The sequence below is a fragment of the Nelumbo nucifera genome, chromosome 1, assembly GCF_055504915.1.
Source record: "Nelumbo nucifera cultivar China Antique chromosome 1, China Antique-T2T, whole genome shotgun sequence".
NCBI lineage: Eukaryota > Viridiplantae > Streptophyta > Magnoliopsida > Proteales > Nelumbonaceae > Nelumbo > Nelumbo nucifera.
The window spans coordinates 175,182,259-175,203,310 of NC_142649.1; the positions used below are offsets into that span (position 1 = coordinate 175,182,259).

General features: G+C 41.6%; 1 protein-coding gene across 1 annotated transcript in view; it reads right to left on the minus strand.

Moving 5' to 3' along the window:
• Positions 1 to 359: 359 nt before the first annotated feature.
• LOC104596328 (uncharacterized) overlaps positions 360 to 21,052 on the minus strand; it is a 28,499-nt gene continuing 7,806 nt past the window's right edge. Inside the window, exons 5-6 of the mRNA XM_010257412.3 lie at positions 14,414 to 15,085; positions 360 to 847 (exon numbers count right to left, since the gene is read on the minus strand). Of these exons, the coding sequence (XP_010255714.1) occupies positions 563 to 847; positions 14,414 to 15,085 (957 nt within the window). The 3' untranslated portion in view covers positions 360 to 562. The remainder of the gene's footprint in view (positions 848 to 14,413; positions 15,086 to 21,052) is intronic.

Below are 21,052 nucleotides of genomic sequence, written 5' to 3' on the forward strand. Positions count from 1 at the left end.
TGTCATACATTATTTTTCTATCTTTTGTCTATATCCATTATTTCCATTGGGGTTGTCAATGGACTCTAAAAACCTGATGCCCAATTAGACTTTTAATCTGACTATTCTGGATTTGGATGTTAATAATTAGATAAGTGGTAAAACTACAAAGGATAAGGTTAAAAGTGAAGTCATCCAAAGGAATCTTATAGTAGCTCCAACAAGTGATAAATTGAGAGAAAGTAGATTGAGGTGATTTGATCACGTCAATAGATATACAGGTTAGTAGAAGTGATCTACTGCAAGTTGAAGGGATTAAAAGAGTTAGGAGCAAGTGATCTACTGCAAGTTGAATGATGATGATGATGATGATGTGCTGAAAATTTTTTTTTATTTTTCTAAAACTGTCTGAAAGCATCAAGGCAAATTTATTGATAAAAAAAGTGTCCAAGGCGATAGAAATACATGCTTAATTGGTCAATCATCCAAAGAATACAAATTTGATTTGGGCAACCCAACTGGCATCCCTATGCCAACCCTACTACCCTACTACCCAGTACCAGTCCAGACTCCAATAAGAGAATCATATAGTTGGAAATACAGTTTTATGTGACAAAACTATCTTCTCCAAAAAGTCGTAGTTCTGGTAGGATCCATCAACATAGTATCTAAGCTCCTTAACTTTGTGGCTTTTTGATCTTTTGGGTGTCAAGATAGCAACATATGCCTCAAAGTGGAAGGCACTAGGATTTTCAACCAAACCCCTGCATGCATGGCTCAACTCTAGGTCTAGATGTTGGAACTTGCTAACACCCTCAAAAAGAAGCTGCTGCCGCTTAACCCACTTCGAGGGTCCAATCCATTCAACCTGCATTAGAGAGATGACAACAAATTTGATTGAACTTGTGCTATTGCAAATTAGGCCTGTTTGAATAAGTGCGCTTTATATTGAAACATGCAATATATAAATATAATAACAAGGCTGGAAGCTTGTTTTCATTGATTAGACAATAGCAAAAAGTGTTATTTCTGCTAGCTTTGTTCTCTTTTCTTTGTTTGGGGGGCTAAAGCCGAGGGAAAGCATATAACAATCAGAAAAAACGATACACAAGTAATCAGATTTTAATATATACTAGACCCCACAGGCATCCTCGTTAATTGGTATTAGTACCACATTAATTACTATTAGAAACCATAGTAATGAAAATGGATTGACACTACTTGCTACCTTAGCAAATTGATGGCTATTCAATATTCCACTATATTTCAACATGAGAATCAGTCATAGCCAGACGATTTTACTGATTATGATCTGAAATGGTAGAGTTTGGAGCAATCTTGAGCATAGCATAGGCTTCCATGTAGATGTTGGTCATTAGATGGACGATCAAAGAGAACTTCAAATAGTGTCTTGCCAGAGAGCAAAGAGGATGGCAAATAGTTAATGAGGTAGGCTGCAATCTGTACTTAGGGTGCAACTTGGGCGGGCCCAATCAGAGCCTGGATCAACCAAGCCTGCAATTATTCAAGGGCTAGCCTTGGATTTTAGGGCCTTAGGCTGGGCCTGGGTCAAAAAATTCAGGCCTTTTTATTTTTCGGGCTGGGCCTAGGCCTAGTCCTTAGATAGTTCAAACCCGGCCCTACCTTATCCTAACCCGAGCCTGATCTACCTATGTATGGACATATATGCATCATTTGATTGACAAACCATATATACACACAACTAAATTTAATTGGGACTGATTGACCAACCCAAGCCTGGCCTGGGCCCAATCCCAACTCAAGTGCATAAAATTTCAGTTTGGGATGGGCCCAGGTTGGATAGTTTGGGCTTGACCTAAGTCTTGAGCGAGGCTCGGGCCTTGGGCCCAATTCTTAGGGTTGTGCCTGGGTTGATCTTAAACCCACCCCAACCTGCCCAACTTGCACCCCTAGTCTGTACACATTCCCCCCAGAAGGAGAGGGACAAGGGGCTTGAAAACACAAGGTCCAGGCCACACCTCTAAAAGGTGATAGTGTTTACACTTTGCAACACCTCTTTGTTGCAGGGTGTCAACATAAGTAGTCACCAACAGTAGTAAGAAAAAACATTCATAAAAAAAAAAAACAGTAGTAAGAAAAAACCTAGCACCAAAATGAGTAAGCGTATGAAATGCCCCCAAATGTCAAAGAGAATCAAGTGGAAGGAACCTAATGCTTTGTTATTGCTTAGGGGAAATGGTGCATGTGTCTGTCTGCTTCGATTGATGACAAGCGTCACATAGAAATCAACAGAAAAATAAAACAAATATAAAAACAGAAGAAAGGAAGAGAGAATTTGTGAGAGAAGAGAAGAAAACTAGAGAAGACAATCAATTCTGGCCACCCCCTCTCATTAACTTCTATACCTAAAATAAAAAGCATGTACAAAGACAAGTATACCCTTAATAAGGCGGTTGGTGCTTACAACTTGAAAATAAGAAATAAACTACTACTCTAACAACTTCTCCTAGCAAACTAATTAAACAAAAACAATTGAGAAAGTAAGTTATTGACAGTGTTAGGATCGACAGTACAAGGGTAGTTAAGTCATTTGTCTATCTAATTAAAGTTGAATGGTCTGTTATGTCTGAGTTTAAGTTGTGTGTCCCATACTTAATGAGGGACAATATTGTCTTTTGTAATCCAACACATAGAGTATAAATACAAAGTGGGTCGGCTGGGTGAAGTGACTTTTCTTCTCCTAGACTGAACCCTTTCTTCTTCTTCTTCTTACCTAGAACTAATCTAAGGCTAATCGATCTATTCACATGGTATCAGAGCAATTATAACAAGTTCAAATCTGCCCAATTTTTTTTATCGCCAATTTCTCTAGGGTTTTGCAGATTTCTCAAGAATTCCTTGGAGATTAAGGGAAATGCTGCAAAGGAGTGATCACTTTTCTCTTTAGGAGGCCTTCATGCCTCTAGTTTGTGGTGCGGTGGCTGTTTGTGGCAATTGGTAGGAAGCTCTCTATTTGATAGTACGAAGAGAGCAGGTTCGGGTGGTGCAGTGTTCAGTCGAGTACAGGTCTGGTTTGTAGTGTGCAGTACAAGTGTTCGATTTGATGGCTGATTGGCTGCAGATCAAGTACTAGGTGGGTGATGTGCATTTGAAGGAGTTTGTGGTGCTGAAAGTGAATTAGGGTTTTGTGGTGTGGTATACAGGTGAGTGAAGAAAAAAAGAAAAAAGGAAAAAAAAAATCAGATATGGGAGATAGTATTGAACACAAGTCTAGTGTTATGGTTCCCCCTGATTACCTAAATGTTCAAATGGCCTCTATCAAATTAAATGGTGAGAACTATGTGCCATGGGCTAAATCTATAGAAGTGTTTTTAAGAGCCAAGAAAAAGGTGAAGCATGTGAGAAAGGAGAAACCCTCTTCTAATTCTCTAGGGTTTAGTGATTGGGAACAGGAGGATGCTCAGATTATGACCTGGTTGTGGAATAGCATGGAGCCTAAAATTAGTGTAAATTTTATGTTCCTTGATACAGCTAAGGAAATTTGGGACCATGCTAAGAAATTATATTCTGGCCAAGATAATACCACTTGAGTGTATCAACTTTACCAAGAGTACTTTAACCTGAAGCAGGGTAATCAAAGCCTAGAAGAATATTATGCAAGCATGAGGAACCTCTGTAATGAACTTAATGTGTAGCATCCTCTGGTACCAAGGGAGTTCACAAACCAAAGTTTGACAGTAATTTAGGCAAGTTGGGCGTGATAGATATCTATGCTCAGCTTGAGGGGGAGTGTTGAGAATACATTGTATTGTGAGGGGTTTTACTTTTATTTTTTTGTCTTTACCCTCTTTTTAGATTTGGGCACCCAAATAAGGGCATTTTTCTAATCTCTCTTGTATTAGTTTCTTTTGTTTTTTGGGTGTAAACAATAAAAGTTATGATCAATTCAAATGAACCCCTTTTCTTGCAAGTGTCTTTTTTTTGAAGAGTAATAAAAAAGTTTTATTAAAATAAAAGGATTACAAAAAGAGGTAACAAGATGGCACCTCGACTGAAACAACAAGACAAAATTAAAGACTGTTACAATTCTAGATCTCCAGTACATTCCAAAAATTTGCCCCCAAATCTGTCATATTTTTTTCAAACTCAGGTAGCAGTAGAACCCACTCCAAGACATGATGACCTACTGATGCCACCAGCACCTCTATCTTTTTGGATTTGTCTTCAAGCACACGACAAAAGGAATGCAGCTCCAAACTAATCTTTCTGTCTAATCTTCTGGGATTTGCCAGGACTTGTCCATTCTACCAGGTGAATCTGCCCCTAAGCAGTGGTGGATAGATGAAGCCACACCCAGTAATAGAACCGCCAAACCTTCTCATCCCTACACCTAGCCTTCTGTCCCTTCCCCCTTCATCTCTCCCCTCCTAACCACATTAAAATCCCCTCCAATGCACCAAGGGCCCTCCCACATCCTCCTCAAGCTTCTTAATTCAGCCCAAAAGTTAGCTCTCTCCCCTTCTATGTTCAACCCATACACACTTATCACCCCCATCTCCAATCCCCATTCGTCTCCTCTAGGCACACTAAGACTGAGAACCTGCCCACATTTTCCCCTATTTTCTTGTAGACACCCAGATCCCACAAAATAATAACCCCCCTGACAGCCCCTCAGAATCCAAATTCAGCCATTCTCCGCTCCCTTTCCCCCAAATCTCTTCCTCCATAATCATGCTAAAAGTCTCTAACTTTGTTTCCTAAAGAAGTACAATCTCAGGATTAAAAACATCATATCACATTCCTGACCACTTCTCTTTTGCTCCTCTCTTAGACCCCTAACATTCCAACTCAGAATCCTCAACCTGAAGATCCTGCCTAACCTTTATACTAGACTAGGGCCCAACTTCTCATAAATCCTCCCACGGAAACTCGTCCTCCCCCCCCCTTCTTCAACTCAGTTACTGTTCTTCCAATGGTCTACCACTTTCTTGCTCTTCTCTTCTCTTCTGGCTTTCTCGAATTGTTCAAAAGCCTTCCTTGCAAAATCTTCCCCTCCCCAGAAAAATAAACTCAGCGACTTCCCCACTGACACCTCCTTTTCTACTAAAGCATTTATGTCTACATCACCCTTAGCTGCCCCTTCCAAAGCCCTTTGATCCCTTTGCCTTCTTACCCCTCCTATCGTTCTCTCCCCTCCCTGTTGATCCTCTGAAGAGCAACTTCGCTCCTCTACTTCCCTCTCTTCCCCTTCCAAACCAGAGTTGATTCCCTCTTTATAAACCAAATCCTTCTTACTATCTCTCCCCACATCCTCTACAGCCTTCCTTTTTCTCTTTTCCACCCCAACTTCACCAACTTGGCTTCCAAATTGAACCTTTGGACTTCACCAACTTGGCTTCCAAATTGAACCTTTGTACCTATGGTGCCATATTGCACCATAGGTACAATATGGCACTGGATTGAGAACACTCAACTTGTCCCAATGGCCCTTCAACTTTGTAAAGTAGGTCACCACCAAGAGATTACCTTGTCTAAGCAACACAAGATTTGGATTAAGTTGGTGAATTCGCAGTGCACTCCCTTGTGAAAATTGCTCTTCTAAATCTTTCCAGATTTTGTAACTTGTATCTAGATAGGCTACACTATCATGCAACTCCTTTGCAAACGAATTGAAGAACCACGCAATTACCATGGAGTTACACTTTATCCATGCTTGCTCCTTCGTTGAAGCCCTAGCTGGTTGTGCTACCATACCATCAACAAACCAATACTTTCTCTTGGCACACAGAGCATTCTTCATCGCTCTTTTCCAAGTTAGAAAGTTCTCTCCATTGAGAGGACACAACACAAGAATGGCTCAAGGATTGTTTGAGGGATGGAGGTAATAAGGTGAAGTTGGATCTGTATCAGTCACCATTGTAGCGAACTCAGAAGGAGAAAATTAAACTTGCAGAAGCATAGAGAAGAGGATCATGCTCTAATACCATGTGAAATGGTACAGAGTTTGGCAAAAAACTAATTAAAAATGCATTGCTCAAAGGTATTTATAAGATTACATAACCGACTTACTTGGCCACTTGTCAAGTTGGCAAAACTTTCCAGATCATCTAAGTACATCTAATTTAGTTACCCTTTATCTAATATATGAAAGTGCAAAAATATGGTATTACAGAAGCATAGACAATCTAGACTGAAATAGAAAGGAAGAAAGAAGAGAAGAGAAGAGAGGACTATTCTGATTTTGTAACCAAACAATTTAGTATTTTGTAAGCTTACTCACAAACATAAGATTGAAAGTAAAGTGAGGAACATAAAGAACAAATGATAAAGATAGTTGGGATGTTGGGTTCACATGTCCTATTCCAGATACTGGAGATTTATATCTATTAGCAAGAGTAACATGTTGGGCTGAAGAAGACAAAGGAGTTAATTAAGAAAAAGTGGATTAAGTACTTGACATGCGATCAATAGCTCCTGAATCAATGACCCATGGAGATAATAAGGTAGAGAGAAGACAAGTGGAGCCAATACCTGATGTTTGGGCAAGAGTAGTAGTGGAGGAATATGAGGCTGCAACCATTCGATTATACTACTCTTCCTTAGAAATAGTCGTCATCTCCCCTTCTGGTTGATTATTTGTAGTTACCGTATGCGGTTGGGATAGTGATACATCTTCTGGACAGGTGACCTGGTTAACATTACTTTCTAGTTTCTTCAACTGTCAACAATACTTCATAGTATGTCTCTAACGATGACAGTGTGAGCAGAACCAAACCCATATATATCTCTACAATAGCCGATTGTATGTCCTTCCAACCCATCCACAACCACCCCAAATACCATTATCAGTTTATCACTCTACCACTTGGAAGTCTAGGAGAACAACGACCACCACTGCCATGCCCTCCTCCATAAGTACCATGTTATGGACGCCTTCCTCGGGAAGACGTACCATCGCCGCCGGCAGCAACAGGCCCCGGGCCCACCGCCAGCAGCAGCAAGGATTCAGTGATGCTCATCCTACCCAGTTCGGCAACAGCAGCCTTATCTAGATTAGATTAGCTCATTTTGCTTGTTCTTATCTTATTGTTCTTATCTCTTATCTTATCTTGTTAATAGCTTATCAGATTAGGATTAGCTTAGCTTATCTTATCTTGTTAGTAGCTTATCAGATTAGGATTAGCTTATCTTATCCTTAGCAAGATAGAACTGGAAGTCTCCCTATTCAGCAAGGAGACTCCCCTTGATTAGGACTCTTGTAATCTCCTATTTAAGGAGACCCCATTATTGAATGAGATATCAAATTATTCAGTCAAGAGTGAGTTAAGAGAGTTGGTGATCTCTTGGACAAATCACCAAAGGCGCCAAGATAGGTTCATCACAAGCAGGAAGGAACAAGGGAAAACAGGGGGTTTTCCCCGTGGACCGACCCGTGACGAGTTCCTATTCCCGGGCCCTCAACAACTTGGTATCAGAGCAAGGCGTCATGGGAGATCTGGAGCAGCTACCTTCCAGGGTCCACGACCTCGAGCACCAACTCGTGGAGACCAACTCCGAAGTTCGTGAGATCAAAGGTGAAGTGCGAGAACTGCGGCGACTAATGGAGATGTTTCTTTCCAGCAGGGAAAGGAACTCTGACGGAGGGACAGCAGCTAACGACCACCAGCCAGATCTGCCGGAGTCTTCCGGCGAACAGCAGTCCGTCGGCCATGGAGCAGCCATCATCCCCAAGTACAGAAGGCTGGAGTTCCCATCGTACAACGGCAACAGAGACCCCTAGGCTGGCTGTATCGCTGCGAGCAGTTCTTCCGAAATCAACGGACAAATGACCAGGACAAGGTAAGCCTAGCCGCCTTTCATTTAACAGAAGAAGCACAGCTTTGGTTTTATCGGTTAGAGCAAGAAGAACCCGGGCTCAGTTGGCCCCAGTTTAAATCCTATTGCCTTCTTCGGTTCGGACCCCCATTGACCAGCAACCCACTGGGCGAGCTAATTAACCTTAAACAGACCGGAACAGTTGCTGAATACCAGCGACAGTTCCAAACCCTCCTCGCGAGGGCATCCTCCGTGCGACCAGACCAGCAAGTAGATATGTTCACAGCAGGGTTAGCAGAACCCCTGCGAGTGGATGTCGAGATGCAGAATCCCCCAAATTTGGTCACAGCCATGAACTTAGCCCGCGCATTTGAGCGCAAGCTGCAGCTCAGCCGCGGAATTTTTAATGTGGGTCGTCCACCGAACTCGTGGGTGCCCCCAAGACCAGCAGCAACGACCCCCTCTTCTGCTACCAGCCGGGAAATGAAGCCTCCCACGACCACCACCTCTAGAGCAGTGACAAGTACAGGCAGTAACATGGTCACTCCTCCCATCAAGCGCTTGACCAGGGCAGAAATGGCAGAGAGCCGAGCGAGAGGTCAATGTTTCAACTGTGATGACCTCTACTCGGCAGGACATAGATGCAAGAGGCTTTTTTGCCTTCTCATAGATGAGCAAGAGGAGGAGGAAGGGGAACCCGTCACATTCGAACCAGAGATCTTTCTCCATGCGATCACCGGTATTAAAACCTCTCAGACCATGCAGTTACAGGCACAGATCGCAGGTCAGCCGGTGCGCATTCTCGTCGATTCAGGGAGCACACACAACTTCATAAGTGAACATGCAGCCCTATAGTTAAAACTACCAATGGAACTCCAGCCACGACTACAGGTAGCCATCGCAAATGGTGAAAAAGTTCACAGTCCAGGGATTTGTAAGGACGTCCCAGTACAGGTCAATTCTGAACTAATTCTTGTTGATTTATTTGTACTCTCATTGGATGGGTTCGATATTGTTCTCGGGGTCAAATGGTTAATTACCCTAGGCCCGATTTTGTGGGACTTCAGCGCACTCACCATGACCTTCCACCTGAATGGCAAGCAAGTTTCATGGCACAGTTGCAGGGTTAAAGAAAAGACACCGCAGGTTCATGCACTCCAAACAGAACCGGCAGCCATGGAAAAACTTCTCGCCGAGTTTTCAGATCTGTTCCAGGAACCGAAGGGCCTTCCCCCTTCCCGAGCTTGCGACCATCGTATTCCTTTGGTGGCGGGTTCAGCACCAGTCGTTGTCAGGCCTTATCTCTACCCTCACTTGCAGAAGGATGAGATAGAAAAACAATGTACAGCGATGCTGAACCAAGGGATCATACGCAAAAGTCACTCCTCCTTCTCTTCGCCGGTTCTGTTGGTGGCGAAGCAGGATGGAACATGGAGGTTCTGTGTTGACTATAGAGAACTCAATGACCGGACGATCAAAGATAAGTTCCCTATTCCCGTTGTGGACGAACTGCTGGACGAGTTGCATGGTGCCCAGTATTTCTCTAAGTTGGACCCAGGTCCGGATATTTCCAAGTTCGCATGGCTCCCGGTGACGTGAAGAAGACTGCTTTTCACACCCACCATGGCCACTTCGAATTTTTAGTCATGCCATTCGGACTCTCCAATGCACCATCTACATTTCAGGCACTAATGAACGAGGTATTCCAGCCCCATATGCGCAAATTTGTTTTAGTTTCTTTGATGATATCCTCGTTTACAGCAAATCATGGGTAGAGCATGTCCACCATCTGAGGACCGTTTTCGTACTCCTACACCAACACAGCTTATTCCTGAAACGGTCCAAGTGCTCCTTCGGGGAACGACAGGTTCTTTACCTCGGCCACATCATCCATGGGCAGGGTGTCACAGTTGATAGTTCCAAGATTCAGGCTATAACAGAATGGCCCAAACCTCAATCCGCCAAGGCCTTACGCGGGTTCCTCAGTTTAACGGGTTACTACCACAAATTTGTACAGAACTATGGAGTGTTGGCAGCCCCGTTAACCAACCTGTTGAAGAGAAACTCCTTCTGGTGGGACGACGCAGCTGATGAAGCTTTTTTGTCACTGCAAAATGCACTGTCTTCAACCCCTGTCCTGCAATTACCTAATTTCGCCCTCGAATTTACAGTCGAGTGCGATGCTTCCGGAGTGGGTATCGGGACTGTACTACAGCAGCAAGGGCACCCGATCGCTTTCTTCAGCCGCAGATTGGCCGACCGGCATCTGAAGCTTCCAACCTATGAGCGTGAACTAATCGACCTTGCCCGAGCCATCCAGCACTGGAGGCCATATTTGTGGGGACGTCGTTCATCGTCAAAACTGATCATTACAGCCTCAAATACCTGTTAGAGAAGCGTCTCACCACTTCCCCTCAGCAGCATTGGGTTAGCAAACTGCTCGGGTTTGACTTCCGAGTGGAATATAAGGCGGGATCCTCTCGTGCAGCTAATGCCTTGTCTAGGCTAGAAGAAGACGCGATGGTTCTATGTAGCATTTCCCAACCTCGGATCTCTCAATTTGACGACATTAAGAAGGCAGCACCACAGTCCCCGGAATGGTCACTCTTACTGCAGAAGATCCAGACCGGCACGGCCGACCCCGATTGGTCACTTCACGACGGGTTGGTACTGTATAAGGGACGAGTCCATCTTCCAGCAGACTGCCCGTTGATTCCCACCATCATCACCAGCATCCATAACTCCACCCATGAAGGCATTCAAAAAACACTACACCGCGTTCGGACTAATTTCCATTGGCGAGGTATGAAGACTTCTATTCGAGATTTTGTCCAGAATTGCTCCACATGCCAACAGCACAAATGGGAAAACCTACACCCGGCAGGCCTCCTTCAGCCCCTTTCCATCCCATCACAGATCTGGGCCGACATCTCCATGGACTTCATTGAGGGACTTCCCAAGGTAGGGGGCAAATCAGTTCTCTTTGTGGTAGTCGACCACTTCTCTAAATACGTGCACTTCATTCCTCTATCACACCCGTACAGTGCCACTTCGGTTGCCCTAGCCTTCTTTACACATATCTTTCGCTTACATGGGTTGCCAGAATCCATTGTCAGCGATAGAGACCTGGTCTTCACTAGTGCCTTCTGGAAAGAGTTATTTCGACTACACGGCACCACCCTGGCCTACTCATCAGCTTACCGGCCACAAAACGACGGTCAGACGGAAGTGGTTAACCGCACTATCGAGATGTATCTCCACTGTTTCGTAGGCGATCAACCTCGACGGTGGTTGGAGTGGCTTCCTTGGGCCAAGTACTGCTACAACACAGCCTACCATTCCTCCCTCGACATGACTCCCTTTCACGTCATTTACGGCAGGGATCCTCCCCACTTGATGTCCTACGAGCCCGGATATACTCACTTGGACGCAGTCGATCACTCCTTACAAGACCGCGACGCCCTCCTCGCCGACGTCCGCATTCGCTTACAGCAGGCCCAGCTCCGCATGAAGCTCCACTATGATAAGCACCACCGAGAACTGTCGTTCGATCCAGGACAATTTGTTTGGTTGAAGCTCCAGCCCTACCGGCAGCGCTCCTTGCGCCACAAGGCTGCCCCGAAGCTGGCCCCTAAGTTCTATGGGCCCTACAAGGTTCTGCGACGGATTGGCAGTGTGGCCTACCAGCTGGAATTGCCAGAGACTAGCCGAATTCATGATGTCTTCCACATCTCCTTGCTGAAACCATTTACGGGTGTTCCCCCGGACCAAGTTCCCTCCCTGCCACCCTTGAAAGATGGCAAACTGGTCCCCCAGCCTAAAACTGTCACCCGCTCTCGTTTCAATCGTGGAATCCTTGAAGTCTTGGTGGAATGGTGTGATCTACCACCAACAGAAGCCACCTGGATCCCATTGGCAGAGTTCCAAGCCACATATCTAGCTTTCGAGCTTGAGGACAAGCTCGTAGTCCAGGAGGGGAGTAATGTTATGGACACCTTCCTCGGGAAGACGTACCATCGCCGCCGGCAGCAACAGGCCCCGGGCCCATTGCCAACAGCAGCAAGGATTCAGTGATGCTCATCCTACCCAGTTCGGCAACAGCAGCCTTATCTAGATTAGATTAGCTCATTTTGCTTGTTCTTATCTTATTGTTCTTATCTCTTATCTTATCTTGTTAATAGCTTATCAGATTAGGATTAGCTTAGCTTATCTTATCTTGTTAGTAGCTTATCATATTAGGATTAGCTTATCTTATCCTTAGCAAGATAGAACTAGAAGTCTCCCTATTCAGCAAGGAGACTCCCCTTGATTAGGACTCTTGTAATCTCCTATTTAAGGAGACCCCATTATTGAATGAGATATCAAATTATTCAGTCAAGAGTGAGTTAGGAGAGTTGGTGATCTCTTGGACAAATCACCAAAGGCGCCAAGATAGGTTCATTACGAGCAGGAAGGAACAAGGGAAAACAGGGGGTTTTCCCCGTGGACCGACCCGTGACGAGATCCTATTCCCGGGCCCTCAACATACCACAACCCCATATCCATTAGTTTCAGATACAACCAATGTTGCTCGATCAGATGTCTGGGTTGTAGATTTAGATAGTTTGTCCCTCTGTAGCCAGGAAAATACGCCATCCGTGTCAGGTATCTCTGAACTGCCCAAAATCTGAGCTCTTACTGATTCGTATTCAGGTTTGATTCCTGAAAGAAATTTAGCTACATACAATTCCTTCTGTTTTTCCATAATAGTTGCATCACTGATAACAGGATGGTATATATTAAGCTCCTCACAAATGCTCATCACATCTGAGTAATAATCAAGAAACTTATCTCCCTATTGCAAGTTGAAAATTGATTAAAATAACTGGTAATATTCTAGTAATATTATTACTCCCCAAGTACATCCTCTTTACCTTTTACCTGTTCCCAGATATGCTTTGAACTATCAAGAAATATTAGACTAATCAGAGTACTGCTGATATTTGCCTCCATAGAGATCCACAGCCATGTTTTAATCTGTGCATCTTCTCAAATACTTGGAATTATCAGTCCCGGATTTCTTGTCAGTGAGATACTTTAATTTTCCAACTTTGTAAGTAAAACCTCTACTGATTTGGCCCAAACAACAAAGTTTGCACTGCCTTCCAACTTTGTAAGTAAAACCTCTACTGATTTTGCCCAAACAACATAGTTTACGCTGCCATTTAACTTAATGGTAATCAACATAAAGGTTGTGGGGCCCATAATATTTGATTTTATCTCCATTGTATCTCACTCTTCTCACAATAAAAAATGAACAACTAAATCTCACCAACCTGATCACATTCACAGTTCACAAGCACACATATTATGTCATTGAAAGTCACTTCACAACCTTAGTCTCATCACAGAATTAATCCCATCACTGAATCACAAGAAATCTTTTCACTTCACAGTACTGATCTGAACTAATCATCACTTTCCCTCTTGGTTTCAATCCACTAGAGGGTCACAAATATCATTTGTCACTTGTCACAGCACTTGTAATGGTTAGAACCATCACTTGTCACCGCACTTCTCCATCCACATCCTTCATCTCCAATCACCCACAGCCTCTTATTCAACACTCAAAGCCCACCACCAGATCCTAAATTAGTAGGACCCCTACCCCATCCTATATCACAAGCCTAACCAAATCTAAATATCAGGATTGGTCTAACGTGTTTGGGTTGAAAAAGCATTTTTTTAAGGAAGCATAAGGGTGGTACTTTCCTTTTAGGGAAGAAACCTCGGTGTTTTAAAAGCACAAGGCACAAAAAAGTGCAAGGGGCATTTTGTGTCCAAGGTATGAGGGGCTTGGTTGGGGGTCTGGGAGCCCTCAGCCCATCTGTAGGCATAAAAACAGAATAAATAAAAAATGCACAAATTTTCAAACGGTGCATGCCTGGCTGCAGCACAAAGTGCAGCCAGCACATGCCAAGGCCCACCAAGTATGTGCCTGGGGGCTAGGTAAGGTGCATACCTTAAAATGCACCTCCCCCATGCGCCTAGGCGGGCCTCAGGTGTGCCTTTTAAATCACTTCACATGGTTTTCCTCAGAAAGGTGCTCATAGTGCACCATTTTAACCCTAAGGCCTTTAGATCCCAAATAGATGCTTTTACGTGCAAGGTTTGGAGGAATCCATGGAACATCTTTTCCTCCACTGTTCTGAGACCTCTGGCTTGCGGCTTCTTGTTATCTTTTTTGATGCATATTAAGATGTATTCTCCAATATGTTAAGTCTTTCACTCATTGTCTCATCTGTCTGAGATGTAGGAATCTTTACCTCCAAAACATGATTCCTATGCACTATGCTAAAGCATTTAGAAGGAGATAATATATACTTTTTTTGAAGAATTTGAGAATCCATTTGTCCAATTATTGGCTGATTTGGGTCTTGGATTGGACCCCGGTGTTAAATAGTATTCAGTAAGTATAATATGAGGGATTCTTTTCGACAATTGGCCTTTTGTCTTAGGTGTACTGGATGCACACCACAAGGTCACGGTTATGACTTGTGAATATCTTGATCTTTTATACATATATGTACTTTTAAGATAAATACAAGTGTTTCACAGTTTCACCATAACAATTGCACAATATGTAAAGTATACTTACAGAGATTGCAACACCCGTGATTATGTAAGTTCGTTGAATGAAGAAGTTTGAGATTCCAAGAGCATGGATACCATTAAAGTCCATATCAATCACCATCTTTCTGAATTCTTTCTCCAATTTCTGTGTCTCCAACTCTTTCCATGGAACATAATGCCTAACCAGTGATTCATATTCCCTGAAACTTTCAACCAATTTGCAAGCCAGTTGGCCAACCGAGTGCTTCTCTTCTGCAGAAACTGGATAAATCCATGCTCCACAAATAAGATCATTAAATTCCGAGGAAAGGACCAAGTTGCTTCCAGCTGCAGAAGTTTCTGAAAACAGAAATTCATCCATATATATACCAACATGAAAGTAGCTGCCTGTCAAGGGAATTCTGTACTGGCATATCTCAATGCAATTAGCACCATTAATATGCTTGAGATATAGAGTTCGATTGAGATGACCCATTAATGAATTGGGCATTAGTATCACATTACTGTTTGAAACAAAGCATATAATAACCCCACAGAATGTGGTCCTGTGGCTGTGAGGAACCTTGAATCTAAATTCTGATGAGGAATATTGTGGAATTTGTTGGAAACATGCAGGAAGGTTGAACACCAATTTTTCTAATTCAACTTTTACAAACAGATGTGTGACCTTAGGAATTTTTATTGCCTTTAGAGCTTTCTGCAGAAAATACAAGAGGTATTAATTACAAAAGGTTCATTAATCTGCAACAAGTCAAAACATGGTCATAAGAAAAGACAAAAAATAACAGCAATTAACCTAGACTATTAGTCTTTAATAAGGCTTACTATCATCAACTGTATTCTTTTCCATCTATGATGGACACATACCAAGCTAACCAAACTTCTCTTTTACTTTTTTAGTAGCAGAGGGCATCTTTTTATTGTCATTAAATTACTCAAATTAATTCTTAAATGTGTAGGCTATTATGGTCATTTAAGTCTTTTTAGGGTCATATTGTGTATTTGCATGTTAATTAGATTTGGATTTCAAGGTATCTAAATATATTGTTTTGTCTCTAAATTTGATGGTTGATTAATGGAATTTGAGAACTTTTCCTATAAAAGAACATAGAATCTTTTCTGCTATTATTGGTTTATGTTACTTCTTAACCCTAGAGAGAAACTAGGTGAGTTCTATTCTTTTCTCTCTTCCCTTCTACTCTCTTTTATTCTCTTGCTTTTGTGTTGTTACAAGTTATTGTTGGTGTCTGAACTCTTATTGCTAATTGAAAGATCTCTGGAAGGTTTCATATGGAGTTAGACAAGGAAAAGTTGTATACCAAGTGGACTACATGGATGGAAAGAAATAAAAGAATTTTTTAACACTCTTAGGCTGTGTTTGGAACCGATGTAAAACATTATCGGTGTAAATATATACACTGGTTCGATTTTGTCGGCGTTTGGAAGGAGTGTGTAATCATGATTGAGGTAAAACTCCACTCTGGTTCAGTTTTGCGTGTGTTTGGATGGAGTGGAGTTTTACGTCACGAGTCGATTTAAAACCTCACCAAACGTAAAGTTTTACATCGATTATCGATGTAAAACTTTACACACTTTTCATATCATGCTTTTCAAAGTGAAATGGTCACTTCCTCACGGTTCTGTGTAAAAAGTCATCAGTGTACTTTTACACCGATGACATTTTACTCCGATTCCAAATGCAGCCTTAAGAAACAGAGGAAACAGTGGTGAAGAATCTATGGGGAAAATAGTATCTTCGGCTGCTTCTCGACGAATGCTTCAAGGATAATACAATGTATATTTTGATTATAGTACACTTTATGTATCTTGAGAATAGAAGGAATGTACAGGTCCTATGCTCAGTGTCCTGTTGAGAAAGGTTCATGTGTATATGCTTGATGCTATAATTAAATACTTTACACTTTCTCAAAAAAACAATAAAAAAGATCTCTAGACCTTTGGATTGAATAATAGCAAATAAATTTGTTGTTGTGTTTCTCACATTATTGTTGTCCACATCCAAGAAAACCTTAAAGAGTACATCCAGAAGAAACTCCATAACTCTTAAACAGTTAAAAAGCCTATGAGAAACAGAAACCAACAGAACAAGTCCCTTCTAGACATCCAAAAGATAGTTTCTTCAACCCCAATCCTATCTCTTGTTTCCCCAACTCTACTCCCCTTTATTTAATTCCTAATTGGTCTTCCCCACTTATCCCCCTCATGCTACCTCAATTTTATCCATTTTCTGTTCCTTTACGTAGTCCTTTGAATTCCATTAGCACTTCAAAAGCTCTCCACTGTTAAAAAAGCACTTGTAAACCTACTTTCCCTTTTAAAATTCTTCATTCTACCATTTAATTGTCCATGACTAAATTTTAGAATACCACCTGTCCTAGGTTGTTTCATTCTTTCCCCTTATGTTGCACCATTTATGTGGTCTGACCATTTATTTCAGCAAAAGGATATTTTGTTAATAATGTTAGAATTATCTTATTTATCCATCTTTTGGGCCATTGTGACATACAAGAAGTAGCTGAAAATTGTAGATTCATTTGTAGGTAGGACATGTTAAAAGAAGAGCCTGAATATCAAAGGGAACAGACATGTGTACACTCAGCGCATGCATGTATATCCACAGGCACATAGAGCTGTGGAGATTGTGAAATACCATTCACTCTAAAGATTTAGAGGTTAGGCAATATATTAGCCTCAGGATAACTTCAAATTTCCTTAATTGGTAAGTAAACAATGACAAAATATATAGTTTCCTTTGGCAAGTGAACAAAATGAATGAAAACTAGAAAAATATACTGCATTACTATGTATCAAGTGCTATGAATTATCATCATTATCATTTACACATTGTCCTAAGTCCCAACTATAATGGGGTTGGCTACATGAATCTTGTTTTGCCATTCCTTTCTGTCCAGTGCCTATCCATCATTTATTTATCAAGTGCTATGAAAATGGTATGTAATTTGGCATATATATATTTGATCTGTTAGTCAACCCTTAAAAGTCATAGTCATGGCCAATTGGTCTCAGACTTTAGTGAGTGAACATGACAAGTTCCTTGGGCCTTTCCAATCCAAACTAGCAAACGAAAGTATACATTTGCAGCAGTCCTTATCCTTGACAATTCACTGGGAATTAAAAATTTGGCCTTTCCTTAGAAGTAAAGGTTAGCAATTACATTAAATTGTTAAATGTCATAAAATTTGGTATTTATTTAGTTTCAAAGAAACGCTGGCTTTGGATCAAGCTGTGGAGTGAAATTAAATGCCACAATACTTTTTTAATTCTCCTAAAAGGACTTCATATTGATGTTACCACCTCTAAGGATTCCAGATTTGCTTGGTAAATGCATTCATTTCAACATTCCACCTCTAATTTAATGAAAATGAACAATAGCAATTGAATTGGACTAATTTCATGCTAAGAGGAGAGAGATTCCCTCAAAATACATATTCAATAAAGTGTAGTATATATTCTATATCATATTTAACCACATTTCCCCTGAATCTGTACATCAAAAGGAACTCCAACAAATACTAAGAGACATCAAATACAATGCTCTTCCAATGATCCCTAAAGCTGCTAGCCCACAGAGTTAGGTTCTATTCAGGATTCGTCCTTCCTTATCAATTGGGTTAATATGCTAATTCTTTACAGACTCTTCCTACTGGTGTAATGGATGAATTCCCCTCTGATGGGAGTATTTTTTCAAAACAACAATGAGGTGGTTACTTGTCTTTGGGTCAAAATTATGTACAGTTATAGAATAACCAACATGTATCAAGTAGAGAGGGCATCCTCAATTCACTCTTGTAGAGAGAATGGGCCGAACGGCCCATAGGATGCTTTTATTTGTTTATGTTGTTAATGGGCCTTCTAACTAATTACTAATGGACCTATTTTATGTTATGCTTAATTAAGTTAATCGCCCAATTAAGGGCCTCTCTGTAAATATCAAAACTTGTAAATTATGTTTTAATGAAAAGGATTAGGGAAGAGAGAAAAGATTCGACAGTCTTCTCTCTAAACCCTATTTGCCGCCAACTTCTTCTCTCCTCTCCTTTTCTCTTTTCTGCTGATATCTAACATCTTTTCACAACTTTTAAATCAGTCATTTCATTCCTTAGGACTGTTTTTCTTCTTGGTATCAGAGTGGGCTCTCCTTCTTTCTTTTTATCTCTTTTTTTCCCATACATAGCGTGTATGGAGAGCTGAACCGAACGAGTGATTGAAGAAATTTTTCAGCCAAGTTGTTAGTGGATTTTTGGAGAAAAGGATGCTGTCTTGGTCATCATTCTGACAGTCCCTGGAGTTTTTTGCCCAAAAACCTAATCAACTGGAGAATTCTGTTTGCGGGCCCCATAGGGAGCTTCACCTTGGCTCTCAGTGATTGAAGGGGTCCTTTCTCTTTTTCTTGAAGATCGACTCAAGTCTTGTGGTGTTCTGTAAAGCCTACAAGGAGCGGCTGCTGTTTTCTGATTTCTCTCGTGTTCTGGGTGAGATGCAGCTGGTAGATTTGACTTCACAGAGGTTGGTACTTGCTGTCTATTTTTCCTGTCTTCCTTGCTTGTCACTTGAAGCTGTTTGAAGTTTTGTTGGAGTTGTTTGAGGAAGATGGATAACTCGGGAGTTGAAAACAAGTGTGGGGCTGAATCCAGACAGGTTCCAAGAGCTCCCGTTGACTCTCTCTTGGCTGTGACCACAGTCAAGCTGGATGGAACCAACTATCTAGCATGGTCATAGTCGGTAAAAATTCATGTTTACAACAGAGGCAAGTGGGGGTATATCTCCAGGAGCAAGAAAGCTCCTCCGGAAGATGACCCATCTTATGAAAAATGGATGCAAGAGAATTATACTGTCACTGGATGATTAATGAACTCAATGCAACCACAAATCAGTCAACATTATTTATGGATGAATTCAGCCAAGGAAATATGGGATAGTGTGGCTGAAACTTATTCACAAAAACTGAATGTGGTCAGGGCATATAAGTTAAGGAGTGGTGTGAATAATTTAAGGTAGGGGGAGAGACCTTTAGCCGTTTACTTCTCAATGCTAAAATCTCTGTGGAAAGAGATAGACCTAATGGAAACTGTTGTCTGGGAAAGTACTAATGATGCTAAAACTTACAGGAAATTAGTTGAGAGAAACAAGGTATTTGAATTCTTGACAGGGCTGAATCCCAAGTTTGACCTCACCGGACAGAATATCTTAGCCCAAGGATAATGTATCATTGTCTCAGGCCTATGCCATGGTGAGTAGTGAAGAGAGCAGGAGGTTGGTCCAGGTTCAAGGGACCATCCCAAGTGAACATTTTGCCAATATGGGGCTGAAACCGAAGCTGACTATAGGCAATTCAAGTGGTTTAGGAAAAATGGAAGTTGTGTGTGAGTACTACAAGAAACTAAAACATACAAAAGATAAATGTTGGAAATTGCATCCGGAACTCCTTCCACCTCATTTCCAAAAGAAGGCTGATAATGTGAAGACAGGAAGTTCCAACAAAGCCATTGTTCTAGATAATGACAGGTGTGTAACTGATGAGAGGATTGCTAGTGAACAGTTAGCAGTTATGAAGGCAGAATATGAAAAGTATGGAAGGATGATCAGTCACCTAGAGAGTGCAGCCTCCTCCTCTAACCCTCTAGGCAATTCAATTATTTCTGCACTTGCACATTCAGGTATACGTGCTACTGCCAATCATGCAACTATCTCAGGTAATCATAGGATTCCTTGGATTATTGATTCTGGTGCTTCTGATCATATGACCAACCTTTCCACTTTATTTATTTCTTATGATTTGCTTCCTGGTCGTGATAAGATTACCCTAGTTGATGGCTCACTTGCTCCTATCTCTTGGCAAGGGAACCATCAAGGCTATAGACTCCCTTTCTCTTCTATATGTTCTTCATGTCCCTAAACTGCGGTGTAACATTCTTTCCTTCTTATTGTGTTTTTCAGGACCTAAAGTCTCAGAAAGTGATTGGGAGTGGCCATGAGGTGAATGGAATATACCCATTGGATACTCCTAGACAAAGCCAATGACAACCTGGGAAAGCTGCTTTTGAATCTATCTCTTCAGAGTCCTTTAGTCGTGTCATGTCATTTTCATTTGGGTCATTTATCTTTTTCTGCTTTGAGTCATCTATTCCCAGAACTGTTTAAGGGAATTAACTTGTCCAGTCTTCATTGTGAGTCCTGTGAGTTGTTAAAACATTGTAGAAACAGTTATCCTTTGAGTAATAAAAGATCATCTTCTTCATTCCATATTGTGCACTCTGATGTGTGGGGGCCATACCATTTACCCTCCATGGGAGGCTATAGATATTTTATCTTGTTCATTGACAATTTCACACGATATACTTGGTTATTTTTTATGAAATCCCGAGATGAAATTCCCAAACTTGTGAGACAGTTCCATGAATTTGCTCTTACCATGTTTGGCACTAGAATCAAAATATTCAGATCTAACAATGGAAAGGAATACTTTGAGAAAAACCTAGCCTCTTATCTCACTAATTTTGGGGTTATTCACCAGAGTTCATGTGTTCGTACTCCAGAACAAAATGGAGTTGCTGAGAGGAAGAACCGTCACATAGTTGAAGTTGCAAAAAGTATCCTGTTTGCCTCACATGTCCCTACAAAA